The sequence below is a fragment of the Notolabrus celidotus genome, chromosome 13 (assembly GCF_009762535.1).
Source record: "Notolabrus celidotus isolate fNotCel1 chromosome 13, fNotCel1.pri, whole genome shotgun sequence".
NCBI lineage: Eukaryota > Metazoa > Chordata > Actinopteri > Labriformes > Labridae > Notolabrus > Notolabrus celidotus.
This window is the reverse complement of record NC_048284.1, coordinates 13,100,143-13,119,800: the sequence shown is the minus strand read 5'-3', so window position 1 is coordinate 13,119,800 and position 19,658 is coordinate 13,100,143. Positions and strand designations below refer to the sequence as shown.

General features: G+C 41.6%; 1 protein-coding gene across 4 annotated transcripts in view; it reads right to left on the bottom strand.

The window, feature by feature from the left end:
• stxbp5a (syntaxin binding protein 5a (tomosyn)) overlaps window positions 1-19,658 on the bottom strand; it is a 143,940-nt gene that overhangs the window by 51,415 nt on the left and 72,867 nt on the right. For all 4 annotated transcript variants that reach the window (XM_034699843.1, XM_034699844.1, XM_034699845.1 and 1 more), the window contains 2 exons: window positions 6,208-6,271; window positions 4,633-4,716 (listed from right to left, as the gene is read on the bottom strand). In XM_034699843.1, coding sequence (XP_034555734.1) covers window positions 4,633-4,716; window positions 6,208-6,271 — 148 coding nt within the window. The remainder of the gene's footprint in view (window positions 1-4,632; window positions 4,717-6,207; window positions 6,272-19,658) is intronic.

Here is a 19,658-nt window from a genome sequence, read left to right as displayed (position 1 = left end):
GAGGAAATGATGGCAAAGAACTCAAGCCAATTCATGCAATACAGACCATATTGACCAGGTCTTTCTTGGAAATAGGAACACATTTTCTCAGTGAGATACCTATCTAAAAAAATAGTTATATAAATAGAATAAACAATAATAATAAAAAAAATCAATGTCTTATAGGAAAAGTTGAGCATGTTAAAAGGCAGAAATGGGGAGTTTTACAAAATCATAACAGCAAGATAGACACATGTTCTTATGTTATAAGCTCGCTATAAGCTAAGCTTGCAATGACTCCCTATAAAACCTAAAATATCATTTAAAATCCTTCTTTTGAGCTTGATGATCAGACGCCATCATATCTTAAAGATCACATAGTGCTCTACACCCCCCTGCTATGCTCCCAGAATTCAGGCCTGCTCATGACACCTAAAGTCTCTAAAAGTAGTATGGGAGGAAGAGCCTTCAATAATCAGGGCCCTCTCCTATGGAATTATCTTCCAGATACCCTCAGTTATTTTAAGAGTAGGCTTAAAACTTTCCTTTTTGACAAAGCTTAAAACTAGGGCAGACTCAGACTTGGACCAGCTCCTTGTTTTGCTGCTATAGGCTAAGACTGTACCCCACCACCACAGTCACACTTAACCTCTTTGCATTCACATCATATTACTCCATGTCACCAACTTTAAATCTTCATTTGCCTTTAAAGTTACTAACCACATATCTTCCCTGAAGGTCTCTGAGCTTCATTATCTCATATGTTCCTCTGGATTGTTGACCAGAGAGATGGCCTGTTGCCGAGGACCTTGCTGACTCCAACTGCTACAACTATTAATATCAGTCTTACCTTGATTATCATCATTATAATTGTTAATGCGAATCTAAGAGCTGCTCAACTCTAACTGCTATAATTAACAGTACCGGTCCTCCCCATTTCATCCTCATTATAGTTATTAATCTTAATATTGGACTGATCAGTGGATTATCATTCTTTGCTGTTCTGGCTCGCATCACACACAATGCCTCTTTTTTTCCACCTTTTAAGCCCAATATGTCACAGCCACAGGATTGTATATTAGAATTATTATTATCTATCTGTAATTATCTTGAGATAACATTGTTATGAATTATCACTCATAAAAATGGATGGATTGATGGATGGATGGATGGATGGATGGATGGATGGATGGATGGATGGATGGATGGATGGATGGATGGATGGATGGATGGATGGATGGATGGATGGATGGATGGATGGATGAATGGATGGATGGATGGATGGATGGATGGATGGATGGATGGATGGATGGATGGATTGATTGATTGATTGATTGATTGATTGATTACCATAGCAGTCATATCGATGTTCAAGAGAAGCCAGATGTATCCAATATGACACCAAATTAGTATCTTTAGATAACATTGTTCTGAATTATCACTTTACTCATAAAAATGGATGGGTGGATGGATGGATGGATGGATGGATGAATGGATGGATGAATGGATAGATGGATGGATGGGTGGGTGGGTGGATGGATGGATTGGTGGATGGATGAATGGATGGATGGATGGATGGATGGATGGATGGATGGATGGATGGATGGATGGATGGATGGATGGATGGATGGATGGATGGATGGATGGATGGATGGATGGATGGATGGATTGGTGGATGGATTGGTGGATGGATGGATGGTGGATGGATGGATGGTGGATGGATGGATGGATGAATGGATGGATGGATGGATGGATGGATGGGCTGGTGGGTGGATGGATGGATGGATGGATGAATGGATGGATGGATGGATGGATGGATGGATGGATGGATGGATGGATGGATGGATGGATGGATGGATGGATTGATTGAATACCATAGCAGTCATATTGATGTTCAAGGGATGCCAGATGTGTTCAACATGGCCCCAAATTAGTAGTATACAGTAAATATATCCCGGAAATTGCTATGATATAATAATAATTATGAAATTGTTATTACTACAGTGAATTTCACACAGCCAGACATCAAGATTATATCTAATTATGTATTTAATATTCATTATTACATTATATTGATTCTTTGCGTGCCAATTCAAACAAAGTGGTGGACTTCCAAGCAGCTGAGTAATAAGTACACTGTTAAATGACACTAAGGCCGGGTCCTTCTATGCCTGCAGCCCCCGAATTGCTTCAATAGTAAAGCATCACAGCAGAACACAAATGATTGTTGTGAGTTGCAGGCCCTTTTGCTTCGTGAGAGTAAATCACAGACAACAAAATGAGCTTCAACAGCACACATTCCCTACCTCCAGCCCCCGCCCACTCAACCAGCAAATCTCAGGAGGGGTGTAACTGTAGGGGTTTGGAGAGAGGAGACAGACTCCCATTGGAGATTCAATACTAGAAACTGTAATGCCTTGGGAGCAGCTGGAAGATATTAGCTTATCTGAGAGCACAGACAAAAACAGAGAGAGAGAGAAGGCTATCTGTGCAAACTGACACACCAAATCCCACTCTCATTTTTGTGTCCATGTTGTCCTCTGTGACTCTTGTTATCTCAGCGTGCGTACAGCCCCACAGCTCTGCCAACGAGGTGAGCACCAGCATGAGTGTTAGAGTAATCTCATTATCTTAAACAGCCCGGTTTGGCTCTGTGTCTAAGTACTACAGATGCTGTATGACCATGCATCCAATGAGTCTGCTTAAACCTCAATGACAAGTGAATGAGATCTTGTAGTCATAGTAATTCTCCGGTCTTACTAAGACTCCGGATCACGGACATTAAGAGGTCAGACTGTGCTGAGAATACACACATATGCATGAAAGCATGTACAACAACCCTTCAAAATAAAGCTTACATATACCATATTTCATGTATATGACATCTTTAAAACAATCAGTCCACATTCATCAAGGTAATATTTTGCATACGCACCACGATAAGTAACACATGACAGTCTAGGTTCGACACATGCCAGGTCCAGTGAGGATCCAAGCCTCTCTGACATTGTGTCTCTTCTTTATTGTTGCCATCTTTTATTTATAGACACACACTACTGCCTCGGGGGAAGCCAATAAAGCTGCATGACTCAGTGCTTTAAATGGAAAGACCTTTTACAAAATGTTGCCCTTTTTATAACCGTAATGTTTAAACACAATCACTGCATGACCTTGCAATGTCACCCTGGACATAAAACCATATATAAATCATGGAGTTGTTAAAACCAGCATTTACGAACTGTGCTAGTTACTAAGTGGCAGTGCATGTGTTTCTTTGACTGCAGCACTGGATACAGGCGCTAGAAAGTAGATTTTACTGCCTTTTGGACAGAGCCAGGCAGCTGTCTTTATCTTTGACAGTAAAGCATTTCAGGCCATAACTTAGACTGATATCTACAGCAGTATCAGCATTTGTATTAGATCAATATAAATATCAGGACCAGTACCAATAACAGTGTGAGTATAGAAATCTGTATCTGTACAACTTTTGGTATCAATATCTGTATCAGTATTGGTATCAGTGTTGGGGTACTAAGACTTGTTTGGGAAGACACACTCATTAGGTTAATTAGTCACTCTAAAGTGCCTGTGGTGTGAGTGCATGTGGTCGTCTGTCTATATGTTAGCTCTATGATAGGCTGGCAACCTGTCCAGCTTGCACCCTGACCCTTGCCTTATGACAGCTAGGATTGGCTCCAGTCCCAGCCTCCCTGCGACTCCAATTAGGAGAAGCAGTATGGATAATGGATGGATAGATGGACATCAGTATCGGTGTTGGTATCAGTATATGTATTGGTATTAGTTGCAGTATCTGTATTGGTTTCGGTTCTGGTATACCAATTGGTATTAGTATAGTTATCCCAATACTGATAGTTCTGGTAAACCAATACTACTGATAGCAATTCCAATATTGATATCTCAGAATCAGTATTGTACTGGTATCTTTTTTTGTACTGGTATCAGTATTGGTATACCTATACCAATACCAATACCAATATTGGCATACCAATGCTGATATCAATATAATATAGTATTAGTACTGGTATCAGAACCAATATTGTATTAGTATCTTTTTGAGTATTGGTATCAGTATTGTTGTTAATTTCAGTATCAGTATCGGTATCAGCATTGTTATAGCAATACTTATAGCAATACCAATACATATATATCTGCATCAGTATTGGTATCAGAATCAGTATTGTATCGGTGTCTTTTTAATTATTTGTATCAGTATCAGTATTGCTAACAATTTCCCTATCTGTATTGGTATTGGTATCAGTCTTTTTATTGGTCAGTGATCTGATAGTGATCAGTCTCTGTACCTGTACCAGAACAACTTAACGATTTCCTGAGTAGACAAACCTGTCCCTCCTTTTTTATGAAACAGGAAGCACAAAATCCTTTTCCTTTGCAGTCAGCATATTCTCAACACACCACAGTCTTGACAGCTGTAGTAAACTACCGCCAATCTTAGCCTTTTTACTGGAACTAAACTCTCACACACTTGTGCTCAACTGTATACAGTATAGCTCATGAATATGAGATTAAATTCTCAGATTCTGTACTTGGAAACACTCTTTAGATCAGAAGAAGGAGAAATGACTGAAAGCTGTAAAAGAAGAAAGGAAAGCAAGGGAGTGGAGTTTTGCTTACCTCATCATAAGTGTAGCGATAGTCAGCCTTCTTTGATTTCAGATCCCACAGGACCACGATCCCAGACTCAAATCCAATTATAAGCTGGAGAGGAAGAGCGACAGGCAGTCAGTGAGATAGGTAGGGGAGATGACAGAGCGGAGATAGAATAGACCCCATGATGGGCGCGGAAAGCAGTAATACATTTGACATTCACACGCAGCATTAAAGGAAGTCAGGTGTAAGCCGACTTCAGGGGGGCTGAGGAAGAAACCTGCCCACCCTGGTGCACATGAGATGATAATGCGGAGAGATTTTTTTAGAACACAAAGTGAAAAGGGTTTTTTTCGCACCTGCAGACTTATTTTTAGAAACAACACCTAGCTTCAATGCTTCGAAATTCATTTCAAATCTGCCACTAAAGCAGATCGTTCAGTTTAATGTGGCTCCAAATGCCTTATGGTTGGAGAATTCCTGCATGCACCTTGCTTACATCTACTGATGTAATGATCCTGAAAATAACTCAAATCACGGCTGTCTATTTTTACTGCAAAGTTGAATATCTAAATGTTACCAGAGAACTTATAGTCTGTCTCCTGTGAGGTCCTAACTGGGACTGAATGTCTGTGATGTTATGGTGAAAGTGCATTTACCCATTTGATATAGTTGAAATAAATCAGCTAGCACTTATTATGATGTCAATTACTGGAGTATCTTTAGGCGCTTCATATCTCCAGATTTTTTTAAACCTAGACAATAAATCAATTTAAAAGGATAAGCCATAAAAACTGATACAAGTTTTGAAATTAATCATACATTTAGAATAAAAATCTGGAACTTGATTTTTGGTAAGGAAACAGACAAAACTTACCAATCAAAGGGAATCTAAACTTTGAAACATTAAAAAATATATTTCTTAACATTCAAGAAGTTACATGAACTCTAGATTTCTTTTAAGAACTATAGAAAAAGGGTGTTTATTGCTATCTTCAAGACTAATACAGGGCATTTACTGCTGTTTTTGCTCATTGGGACATAATTTCTTGGAGTTTCTTCAAGCTCATTACGATCTTATAATTTGTAAAGCTATATTTATTTAGTGTGCAAGTTATGCTGTAGCTGTTATTGATCATGTAAAACTGGATTTCTGCGAACATCAATCTTCCGCTGCCAGATCCAGCATCACACTTCCTTCCTTTTTTTTTTTATTGATATATTTTTGGCCTTTTTTGCTTTTATTGATAGGACAGCTGAAGAGAGACAGGAAATGTGGGGAGTAGAGAGTGGGGGAAGACATGCAGGAAATGGTCGACCGGACTGGAATCGAACTGGGGACCCCTGCAACGAGGACTGTAGCCTCTGTATGTGGGGTGCTTAGACTGCTAGGCCACCAGCGCCCCACACACTTCCACTTTTACGGTCTTCATGCTGCATGTTATCTAATGTAATGACATCAACAAAATACAACAAACTGATACGAAAAGATGGAAGCCTGATGTATTCTCTTTTTCCACACTTTGTGCAATCATGCATTTTAGATTCCCAAGTTCTAGAAAGTTTGTATGAGTGTGTGAAGAAAATTATTTTGTTCTTTACCTTTCCCTCATCCATGGGGTTGTCACTTATGTGGACAACTGGTCCGGGGTGAGCCTTGGACGACCTAAGGAGAAAGACACAAAGAGAAAGAGAGACATGTTAGAAGTGCTTTCCCATTGAGCTGTGATGCAGACATCAAAACCAGGTTGGGTCTCTGAGTTCATCATGACGTATGGAGAGGGTTAAGGTGTCTTTGAACCTGTGGAGGAGGTCCGCCGGGGAGGACAGAGCTGCCAATCACTCCAAGGCTCTAAAAGGCTGTTCAAAGACATAAGCTCACTTAAGGTTGTGATGGATGGCTCTGTCAGGCCAGGCAGTCCCCAACGGCTGTGTGTGTATGTGTGTGTGTGCATGCAAGCATTTCTGCGTGTGTGTGTCCATTTGCATGTTGGCAGAGAAGGCAGCACAAAATGTTCAGTCCCCCTCCTCCTCTCCTCCTCTCCTCCTCTTTTCCTCCTCCTCCTCCTCCTGTCTGTTCTTTACCCTCCAGACAGCCTTATGTCAAACCTCCGCTCTGTGTGCCACGTGGCTGCAGAATTAACCAAACCTGGCCTGCCTGAAAGAGAGAATGTGGGCGAAGGAGCACCAGGGAAGGTCACATGTGAAAAAGAGTGACTGTTGAAGCCTGAAACATCACCCTGGTACCAGGGAGCAAGGACAAGAAGAAGGGGGAAGGAAGGGGGATGAGGCTCCTTACATCTGAGGAGGCAAGGTCCTTGATTTGATGCAAGGGAATTTATTTTATGATGAAGTCTGACAGTGAAGGAGAGGAGATTATCAATCCAGCTCCCTGTCCAGTATTATCTTATTTTTATTCATTATAATTCTTTATCATCCTCCTTTCTATTAATTTCGATCTATCTCATTAGTGTAAATTCACTATATTGATATATGTTTCCTGTACTATGTTATCACTATAGGATCATTAAAGCTGGGGTTGGTAGTCAGATTTATATACACTTTTTGTTATACTGGTTAAAATGATCTTTATGTCCCGATGGCAATCAATACATAATGTGTTCTTAAAAAAAGAGCGGAAAAAAATCTGCTATCTACAGCCAGAGTAAACCTGGGAAAACACCAACCAATCCCTTCCATCAAGAGCCAAATTATGAAACCAATCAAATCCCGTCCAGCCGTTCTGCCCGCCTCCTGCGTGTACATTCATGATTGTTTGTGTTTTTAACTTTCACTATGATAATGTTTTGGTGTTTTCTTACAGCTGAGTGAGACATGAGTTGACGTAGTGCAAAACACAAACGATGTGCTGAGGACCGGTTTTGGATCAGTCACGATCATATGGAAGCAGCGGCGCTCGTGCATGTGAGCGGGGAAGTCGTTTTGGAGGAGCTCCGAGGGGAGGGGGAGAGGGGTTAGACGGAGTCCCGAGGACATGCTACATTCAAATTCATGCTAGTTTTCCGTGACTACCAACCCCAGCTTTAAGGTACCCATCAATGTTTGTAATATTTTGTAATATTGACACTCCCATTAGTCCAATGAAGCTTCTTATACATTAAAAAAATCTAGACGCAGAGGATAATGCACACTGGATTTCTGAAGCTTGGCTAGTCGAATACGCACAAAAATAGGTATAAAATAAGAGTCATAGAAGGGAAGCATCTACAGCCATGTGTGTGTTTATATATGTGTGTGTGCGTATGAGTTAGGATGTAACAGTTAGTGGGCAGGCAGTCAGTCAGTTGTCTCTATATTTAGCCTGTTTGTGCTGGAGCCTTATTACCTAAGCTCTGCTGCAGCTGGAGCTGTTGATTTATCTAATCCCCCTTCACTGCCTGTCTCTCAGCTAGCAGCCGTCCATACTTGCACACACACCATTCAGCATAATTTGCATGTCGGCACAATTAAGACACATCTTAACACCCACCTGTTAGTTAAAAAACCACATCCATAACCATAACAAACAATCACCCTCTCACTGAATCACAAAACGTAACTTACGCAGACAAAAGCTTCGCCCTGCTGCTGTCCCACATGGTTCATTTCCTCTTGTTTGAGGATTTTATGCACAATATTCTGTTTTTTTTTCTCCCCTGTGTGGATCTGTAACAAATCTGTTTTGTTGAAACCTGTTGTTATACAATAAATAAATCTGGCTCAGACACATTCACAAAGTCTGCAAATGCATGTTCAGGTTCGTAGATAAAGGAATCACCATGGCAACAGAGGCAGGATGGGCAGAGCGCGGAAAAGAGGCTCCCAAAAATCATCCGTACTCTGCCACAAACACACAGACCCACCCACACACAAACAACACCTGCTTAACTACTTCAACACGCTCCTGTAAACACAAAGTTCTGCCTGTTTGCTGCTAATGAGTCTGCATTTTGAATACAGAGTAACAAAGAAGGCTTTGGGGACAAAAACATTCAGGTGTGTGTGTCTCTGACGCCTCTTGAATGTTTAAACAGATTGATGGTGTTGTTCTATACACACACAGAAGCATCATCAGGTCAAACTTAACACCTATGACAAATATGAGATTGTTTGGAGCAACACTAAATGTTCAAAAACTTTACCCCTTGGCTCCTTCAGCTCAAACAGTCACCTGTATTGCACCAAAAGTATATAAAATGTTTGTCCCTGTCAGTCGTGAATTCAGTACATTTAAGAAAATCTACCATGCTCAGTGCATGAGTACCAAACACACACACGCACCATAAAGCAAATGTGAGAGTGTGTTTAGATGACACAGGGGAGATGTTTAAGCAATAGAGAGAGTAACACCTCATTGGATCTGAAAACATCCCTTCACTACTGGCACACCTACCTGTGCTAGTACACATACACACACACACACACACACACACACACACACACACACACACACACACGCACACACGCATGCAACAAACATTTAACAATTCCGACATTATGCATGTATGAAGGTAGAACACCCACCATTTTTAGGGCTGATCTACATACACAGTCACACACACACACACACACACACACACACACACACACACACACACACACACACACACACATGCAAACTGCAGTCTTGAACATCTGGTGTCACAACGGGTGACACTCTGTAAGGCAGCACAGGCGCAGTCACCATGACAGTGTTTCCGCAGCAACATGACAGAACAGCCCGTACCATATGTGACCTCATGTCACCTCTGTAGACTGTTCCTGTGTGTGTGTGTGTGTGTGTGTGTGTGTGTGTGTGTTTGTGCGTGCGTGTATGTGTGTGTTAATGCACAGACGCTTATGTAAAGCTGTGTTGCAGACTTATTTTGTCAGTATTATATATAATTGTGTTATGTAATTATGTATAATTGCTATGTATGTTTGTTTTTGCATTTAAACGGATAACTCTTACTGTCTGTTAAATACAGAGCGACAGCCAGCAGCAGATTAGCTTGGTTTAGCACAAATAATTAAGATAGGGGGAAACAGCTGGCCTTCCAATAAGATAACATCCTAGCTACAGATGTTGTTCCTCCGAGTATTTCACCCTTGGACAGAGCCAGCCTCTGTGACTTCAAACTTCCTTTGTTTGACTCTCTGCAATAAAGAAAACATGATGCTATAGCTAGCAGCCAGTAAGCTAAGCTTTTTTAAGAGTTAGCTTTTCTAACATTAATATGCTAACTAGTAGGATTAAGAGGTTTTGTTGGTTGTATATAAGGTGGTGAGGCTGGCCCTTCCCTCCTAGTTCTTGTGTCTTCCGGGAATTTTCAAAGTTGGAAACTTTCCATGGGAATTAACGGGAGTAAACCAGGAATTTACTAAATTGAAGGTTGGCTCTTAATAGGGAACTTAAAAATAGTTGGGGAAAATATATTTTAGCATAATCCTGACTAAAACAACCAGATTTCATTCAAGTACAGTTGAATATCTATGCTATTCCTCAATCACATGCACATAGCACACTGCTTACTGCAGGGCTATTGAGACCACACCCCCTACATGCACTGTGCATTCCTCCATCACATGCACAGAGGATTTCTAGAATCCTGCAGAGGCTAGGCTTGAGAAGCTTGAGGGAAGATGCTTTTTTATTTGCATGTACATTGCAGGGATTGCATTTTTGTTAATTTTTGAATGAGTTGGGTCAGGGGGATGAGTAATATTTAACTCAACATTTATGTTTTTGTTCTTCAATGAAAGAATTATATATAATTGTATTATTTTGGATAGATGTCTGCTTATAACAAAACATATTTATGCTTGGATATGATACCTTACCATTAAATTACCCTCAATTCCTGGTTAATTCCCATTAATTCCCATAATTCCCATGGAAAGTTTCCAATTTGGATTATTTCCAAAATTCCCCACCTTAACTTCCCATGGAAATTTACCGGAAATGTTCCACCCCTTTGCAACCCTAGTCTTTGCTAAGCTAAGGTTTTTGTCTTGAACTGTAGCATCATATTTATTTGGCAGTTATAAAAGTGGCACTGATCTTCTCATCTTATCTTAGTAAAAAATCAATACAGCAGCTTTTAGTGCTGTATTTATGTATCTATTTTTGTAATGCTTTTTAGGGATTACTTTTGCAGGGAAATGATTGAAATTGAACAAGCCATAGACTCCATTGCATTTCATGAAAGTACAGAAGCAGCACCTCAAGAATAACGGCATGACAGCCCATAGACTTTGTGCTATTCTGAACAAAATCCCTTTCAATTAGTACACTGATTTGTAATTTCCATCTCTAATTGTATGGGGTGTTCAAGAGTTTTATCCCCCTGGAAAGGTCACAGTCTCTGACCTACACCTGGAGCTAAGGGTTCTGGATCCACTCTAAATGACTTTAAAGATACCAGAGGCTGTAACTCTTCCCCAGCAACACATTGCGGTACCAGCAAGGGACCTCACACATGCATAAAACCACAGTGCTCAGGAACATACGTAGACGCATGAAATATTCAAAGGAAGTATTAACAATAGCTCCAGGGTCCTGAGTGGGAGAAAATGAAAAAGGACGGAACAGGAGAGTCCTTAGGCAAACATGTTCACGTGAACTATGCGTCACAGATGGCTGTTCACATTTTACCGTTCCTGTCCTGCTTCTCTCCGGCCCTCTGTACCCAACGACCATCTCGCTAAATCAAATCAAACATGAACACAGACGCTGCCAGGTACAGAAATATAAACAGTCCTGCATATAAAGTGCAAACATGTAAACAAATTATGCTCGGGAACACAAATTCACATGGGCCTTGATGTAATGTCCTTGTTGCCTCCAGCTCTCACCGAACTGCAGTGCCATGCAGTTGGTTATGTACTGTAGAATATGTCTAATAGTCTTTCCAGTACAGTAGCTTTGAAACAGAGGTGTGAGTCACACCGACACATGGAGTACAGGGCCACGCCGGGCCTGGGGGCCATTGGCACATCCACTGCAGCCCGTCTCCAAATAGCAGGGCCTGAGGGGTGATGACCCCAGTGCCCACCATATCCAGTCCTCGTTACAGCAATCACAGCAGAGCAGAGGTGTAACGGAAAGGGGCTGAAATAAAATCTTTGATAGTGTTTTCAGTTGCACTTTATGTCCTCTGCATAATGTAACCGCCCGGCCAAGCTCACTTAAGAGTAAGTGCTGCACCTGTTACTGTAATATAGTAATATAAAAAAGATGCATTTACTACCAGCATGTATTTCTCTGTAATCTGACAAAGTCTGCAACCATTTTTAATTTCTGAATGGATTTAACTCATATTTACTTCTTATTATAGACACATAACACATTTATTGACTCGCTGATGTCTCTCTTTCCAACCAGAGGTGTCAAGTAACAAAGTACAAATACTTTGTTACCTTACTTAAGTAGAAATTTTGGGTATCTATACTTTACTGGAGTAATTATTTTGCAGCCGACTTTTTACTTCTACTCCTTACATTTTCATGCAGTTATCTGTACTTTCTACTCCTTACATTTTAAAAATAGCCTTGTTACTCTTATTTCATTTTGGCTTGTTTTCATTCCGGCTTGTCATTGTTAAAAAAAAACAACCAAAAAATAAAAACCTATCCATTTGAATCACGCCATCTGGATAGAGTGAATTTGATTATGGTTGGATGAGAAGTATTAACATGATACATTAACATATTAATATAACATTATAGTCATTATGGCCTTTAGAAACATGTTTATTTTGGGAGGTGGGGTAGTGCACTATAGGCCCCTGTGGCGCAGCCTGAGCTTTTGTCCTTCATTGCATTTTTGCCCCCTTACATTACTTTTACTTTTATACTTTAAGTAGTTTTGAAACCAGTACTTTTACACTTTTACTTGAGTAAAAAGCTTGAGTTGATACTTTAACTTCTACAGTAGTCTTTTTAAACCCGAGTATTTATACTTCTACTTGAGTAGTGAATGTGGATATTTTTGACACGTCTGTTTCCAGCACATCTCTAGTGCAAATGTATCCATAATTATCCACCGATGTTACCAACCATGATACCTAACATCCAAGTTTACCTCTTAGCTTATTTTCTTTACACAAAATACCTCACATTTTTCATAATGTATGCTTCCTGTTCTCATTTAAGTCACGGCTCCTGGTAATGATAGTGACATAAATACATACATCCTTCATAACTCTTCCAGTAGTGATACTATTACCTGACATAGATTGAATTTCTGGTTGGAAAGTCCATTCACATTCTGTTTACTCTAAAGTCTCTGTCTTCAATATTGAGATATATGCCTAACACAACTTTCCAGAGCCGCAGAGGATATCTCCAAATTGCTTATTTTGCTAAGAATTCAAACCCAACCAAAATAATCAATAAATCGTGATAAAACAAAAAACAAGAGATACAGCAAATCTACTCATTTCAGCAACTGCAGCCTGAAACTGTTTGGCAAATAAACTTGATAAAGGATGTAACAAAATCAAAACATTTTTTGCTGATAAATTCTTTGTTACTCAATTTATTGTCACAGCTCTAATCCAGGAATACAAGATAAAGCTATCTCTGTCCGATTGCAGCATCAGAAGAAGAAAACAACAGCGAACCCACAGATGCTTTTGTATCTGGACTCCACCTCTACCAACCCCACAGCTGGCAGAGAGACAAGAGAACAAGAGATCCACCTCACATCTCTCTGATCGGCATCAAAGCAAAACCACAGACACATATGCTCCGGCAGGAACACAAATCTGAGAGCGTTTGCTGCAAATTTGAGAATCAATACCTGGCACTCGCTGCCATCTTTTAGATATAGTATCCCTCAGAACGGCATTGTGAGACATGGGAACCTCATTACTGCAAAGTAATGGTGCAGTTCAGTTGAGATGGGAGCGATAACGTGTCAAAAGAAAGTTTTGTTGCAGAAGTTTAACTTGGATAATATATGCTGACTAAATAAATGAATCTCTGGGTGGGTTGAGAAAATGGAGATGAGGGTAAAGATGCGACCAGATGTATGTAGGTGTAAGACAAGAGGGAAGAGAAGGAATGTGAAAATGGGAGGAATTATGCAGGAAAACTACAGAACACTGTTTGTCACTTTTTCATTTGTAATTTCATGCTCTTGTGATCATACGACTGCTGACTGGAGAATGATTTTAATTATCTTAGACTGAAACATGGTAAGTTTACTTTTTCTGCAAGTTGTGATGAAGTGTAGGAGTCACTGAAGGAACTCCACATACAGGCTGCAAGGCCCCTGGCTTTCTGTGAAACGGCATATGATGTTTGAAATTGGGTACATGTGAAATGCTGGATTTTGGGAAGCACAAATTTGAGGCGATGCACAAAAAGAAGTTGTTTAGTTGAATCTGGGCAAAAAGAAAAACTGGCAAACAACCCAAGGAAACACAAACAAGTGTCCCTGATCACATGTTTTTTTTGCCGACAACAAATAATGACTTCTTTATCCATGAGTGTGGTAGTGTGTGTGTGTGTTTGCTTTAGCCACAAACTCGCTAAGTTTCAGAGATATGTAAGCTGCTATTTTTCACATATTTAGAAACAGAGGGCATGTGGTGTCACATTCGGCGGGTGTCATCGTGAATACACCCACTGAGTGACAGGAAGCTTGCACTGAGTGATGTCAGCATTTAGCCTACATACTGTGAAGAGAGAAAGGACTTGTAAAAATGGGAAGGGGCTGTTGTGCAATCAACCGTGCAGACAGATTCAACAAGAACTCAGACTTCTCTTCAGATGACCAAAAGCTTAAAAATAAGAAAGGATTACCAGTGTAACTCAGGTACCTTTTAACCCAGGCACTGAAACATGGACCCCTGTCACCATTTCGTGTAAAGGATGTTGGGGATTTGGATGAAATCAGACTTTTGGTAATACTGTGCTCACTACTAATCACTTAAATATCTAGCATCTTTCATATAGATTCTGTGTAACTGTAGAGCTTTTGACAGCATTTATTAAGACTATGGATGTGCACATTTAGTTTGCAATATGATTTAATGCTAGTCTGCACCAGATTACTAATTAGTTAAACATATTATTAATATACATACATTTTATTTAGCAAGACCGTCACATTGCTTTAATACTTTACTACCCAGATGTAAATAAGCACAGAGGACAGATGACGTCTTGTAGTGCAGTTTGTCAATATTTTGATCAAGAAAATGGAGATGAGGCTAAATGTATGTGTGTGGTTTAACCATAGACTGTATAAAATATGGACATAGTATCTGTGACATCACCCATCTGTTTCTGAAGAGCTGTTTTGAGGCCAGTCGGAGGCGGCAGCCATATTGCTGCTGTCGAGTGATTGTGACGTAAAGAGGCCCCCCTACAGTGTGTGTCGATCGAAAAATGAGCTATCCAGACTACATTCGTCTTTTGTACCAGGCTGTAAACATGTTTATTTCTGCTATAAAGATCCTCTTTTTCCCATTCATGTGTATGTGACTTCTGGTACTTCCGGAGCCAGCCTAAAGCGGATCCTCGATGAACTGCAGTAAATAACACATCCGCATTGGACTTATATTTTTAGACCGGAGGTTGTCGCTTGGGTTTAACTGGCATACGACCACTCGACTGTAGCAATGGCATGTGGACATTAACCTACAAGTTGCAGGGTTCCCACTCTTTTCCAGAGATCATTTTCCCGGACATTTCCAGGACATTTTCAGTGATGATCAAGCTGGTATGACCGTCTAAATTTAGTTTCTAATTTAGTTCCTAAATAGTCTAATATGTTCCTCTCAGTGGAAGTCTACAGTGAAAGACATGTAGTCTATGGCTATCAATGAAATCATCTCTTACATGCTTAAAAATGATGGCAAATTGATAATAGAATAATGCAACCACAGATGTACAGCCCTTCACTTTATTAGTGTAACCAAGTAACGATGATGGGCAACTCTCATCTAAGCTTTCTCTTTTCTCAAAAAATATAAAATGAGCTAAGAAAAAACAAAAGAGCCAGCAAAGGAATCAGGAAGCTGCCTTACTGAAATAATTAAATAATAATAATGATCAGAGGATCAGTGCTTTAATGACCTAAATATATCTTCATGACAAAAATGGCCACAAATGTTTCTCAACTCAACTCAAACTCAAAATATACCTGCTTAATCCTGATATTCATCCTGCTAAGTGGTCGATATAAAACAAAGCAAATGTCACAGTTTTTTATTTGAGTTACCGTAAACTCTGAAAAAATCGCACCGGTGTAAAGACGCACTCTGTATTTGAAGATCTCTCAGAGATTTAAAAAAATGTAAACTGTCTTCCTGCATGGCGATGTCTATTATGATCAGCGATGTCTACAACGTGGAGTTTCTGTGCAGCTGTGTCGCTCTTTTTGTTCCGTTTGTTTTCACTATTGGGAGTTTGCACTCCTACTAGCTAGAGCAGGGGTTCTCAAACTTTTTGGAACCAGGGACCCCTTACAGGTGAGAAAATTGTCCAAGGCCCCCTCATAATTGTAACACAGATTAAGCACATTAGTGATGTGTCATGATCAAAAGCTGCGGCTCTGAGAGCCGATAGTGAATTTATAGTGAATCAGAAGAGCCGGCTCGCATCGAGAGAGAGCTCTCTCAGTGCTCAGCCCCAGCTCTGCGCACAGCAGAACTTTGTTTTGATTGGTCAGCATGGCGGCCATGCGGCCAATCACATGTGAGGATATAGGATACAGGTGATGGAGGGGAGGCTGTGTATCCTGGCTTCATCTGTTCCTTCAGAGAGAGTCTTCTTGAAGACCGGGCAAATACTCACTGAGAGGAGAAATCGGATCAGCCCATCCAAGCTGAGGCATCAGATTTTTCTCAATGCCAACCTGAGGACATTAGTAATGTTTGCTTGAGTTTGGTTCTGGTTCTGTTTACCTGAGTTGGTTCTGGTTCTTTTTGCTTGAGTTTGGTTCTGGTTTTGGTTCAGTTTGCTTGAGTTCGGTTCTGGTTCTGTTCTGGTATGGTTCTGGTTCTGTTCTGTTCTGGTTCGATTCTGGTTCAAGTCTGGTTCGGTTCTGGTATGGATCTGGATCTGGTTCGGTTCGGGTACGGTTCTGGTTCAGTTCTGCTTCGGTTCTGGTTCGGTTCTGGTTCAAGTCTGGTTTCCTTTCTGGTTCAGATCTGATTCGGTTCGGTTCTGGTTCGGTTCTGGTTCGGTCCCGGTTCGGGTCTGGTTTGGTTCTGGTATGGTTCTGTTTCGGTTCCGGTTCGGTTCTGGTAAGGTTCTGGTAAGGTTCTGGTTCGGGTCTGGTTCGGTTCGGTTCTGGTTCGGTTCTGGTATGGTTCTGGTTCGGTTCTGTTCTGGTTCGATTCTGGTTCAAGTCTGGTTCGGTTCTGGTATGGATCTGGATCTGGTTCGGTTCGGGTATGGTTCTGGTTCTGGTTCGGTTTTGCTTCGGTTCTGGTATGGTTCTGGTTCGGTTCTGGTATGGTTCTGGTTCGGTTCTTGTTCGGTTCTGGTTCAGTTCTGGTTCGGTTCTGATTCGGTTCTGGTTCAAGTCTGGTTCAGTTCTGGTTCAGATCTGATTCGGTTCGGTTCTGGTTCGGTTCTGGTTCGGTTCTGGTTCGGTTCTGGTTCGGTCCTGGTTCAGATCTGGTACGGTTCTGGTTCGGGTCTGGTTCGGTTCTGGTATGGTTCTGGTTCGGTTCGGTTCTGGTTCAGTTCTGGTACGGTTCTGGTTCCGGTCTGGTTCGGTTCCGTTTCGGTTCTGGTTCGGGTCTGGTTCGGTTCGGTTTTGGTTTGGTTCTGGTTCAAGTCTAGTATGGTTCTGGTACGGTTCGGTTCTTGTTCGGTTCTGGTTCGGTTCCGGTTCGGTTTTGGTTCAGTTCTGGTTCGGGTCTGGTTCGGTTCTGGTTCGGTTCTGGTTTGGTTTTGTTCTGGTTCGGTTCTGGTTCGGTTCTGGTTTGATTATGGTAGGGTTCTGGTTCGGTTCTGGTTCGGTTCTGGTTGAGTTTGATCCTGGTTCTGTTTGCATGAGTTTGGTTCTGGTTCTATATGCTTAAGTTTAGTGCTGGTTCTAAACCTAACCCTAATCCTAATCCTAATCCCAACCCTAATCCTAATCCTAATCCCAACCCTAATCCTAACCCTAACCCCAACTCTAACCCTAATCACAACCCTAACCGTAACCCTAACCCTAACCCTAACCCCAACCCTAACCCTAACCCTAATCCTAACCCTAACCCTAATCCCAACCCTAACCCTAACCCTAATCCCAACCCTAACCCTAACCCTAACCCTAACCCCAACCCTAACCCTAACCCTAACCCTAACCCTAATCCCAACCCTAACCCTAACCCTAACCCTAACCCCAACCCTAACCCTAACCCTAATCCTAACCCTAACCCTAACCCTAATCCCAACCCTAACCCTAACCCTAATCCTAACCCTAACCCTAACCTTTACCCTAACCCTAACCCCAATCCCAACCCTAACCCTAACCCTAATCACAACCCTAACCCTAACCCCAACTCTAACCCTAACCCTAACCCTAACCCTAACCCTAATCCTAACCCTAACCCTTACCCTAACCCTAACCCTAACCCCAATCCCAACCCTAACCCTAACCCTAACCCTAATCACAACCCTAACCCTAACCCCAACCCTAACCCTAATCCTAACCCTAACCCTAACCCTAATCCCAACCCTAACCCTAACCCCAACCCCAACCCTAACCCTAACCCTAATCCCAACCCTAACCCTAATCCCAACCCTAACCCTAACCCTAATCCTAACCCTAACCCTAACCCTAATCCCAACCCTAACCCTAACCCTAACCCTAACCCCAACCCTAACCCTAACCCTAATCCTAACCCTAACCCTAACCCTAATCCCAACCCTAACCCTAACCCTAATCCTAACCCTAACCCTAACCTTTACCCTAACCCTAACCCCAATCCCAACCCTAACCCTAACCCTAATCACAACCCTAACCCTAACCCCAACTCTAACCCTAACCCCAACCCTAACCCTAACCCTAACCCTAACCCTAATCCTAACCCTAACCCTAACCCTTACCCTAACCCTAACCCTAACCCCAATCCCAACCCTAACCCTAACCCTAACCCTAACCCTAATCACAACCCTAACCCTAACCCCAACCCTAACCCTAATCCTAACCCTAACCCTAACCCTAATCCCAACCCTAACCCTAACCCCAACCCCAACCCTAACCCTAACCCTAATCACAACCCTAACCCTAACCCTAATCACAACCCTAACCCTAACCCTAATCCTAACCCTAACCCTAACCCTAATCCCAACCCTAACCCTAATCACAACCCTAACCCTAATCACAACCCTAACCCTAACCCTAATCCTAACCCTAACCCTAATCCCAACCCTAACCCTAAGCCTAATCCTAACCCTAATCCTAACCCCAACCCCAACCCTAACCCTAACCCCAACCCTTACCCTAACCCTAACCCCAACCCTAACCCCAACCACAACCCTAACCCCAACCCTAACCCTAACCCTAATCACAACCCTAACCCTAACCCCAACCCTAACCCCAACCCTAACACTAATCACAACCCTAACCCTAACCCCAACCCTAACCCCAACCCTAACCCTAACCCTAATCACAACCCTAACCCTTACCCTAACCCTAATCACAACCCTAACCCTAACCCCAACCCTAACCCTAACCCTAATCACAACCCTAACCCCAACCCTAACCCTAACCCTAATCACAACCCTAACCCTAACCCCAACCCTAACCCTAATCACAACCCTAACCCTAACCCCAATCACAACCCTAACCCTAACCCCAACCCTAATCACAACCCTAACCCTAATCACAACCCTAACTCTAATCATAACCCTAGGATCAGGGTGATAAAGATTTTGTAACAGAATAAATACACATGTTTTCTGTGAATGCATGATTATGAAGTGAAGGAGAAAAGATGTGAAAAAAGTTGTGCAGTGTCGCTGTCTTTTCCAGCACAGCGTGCTGAATGAATGGGGATGTGTTTTGTTAATAGGGTCACACAGCCATGTTGGAAACATTTTCCAGGACTATATGTGAT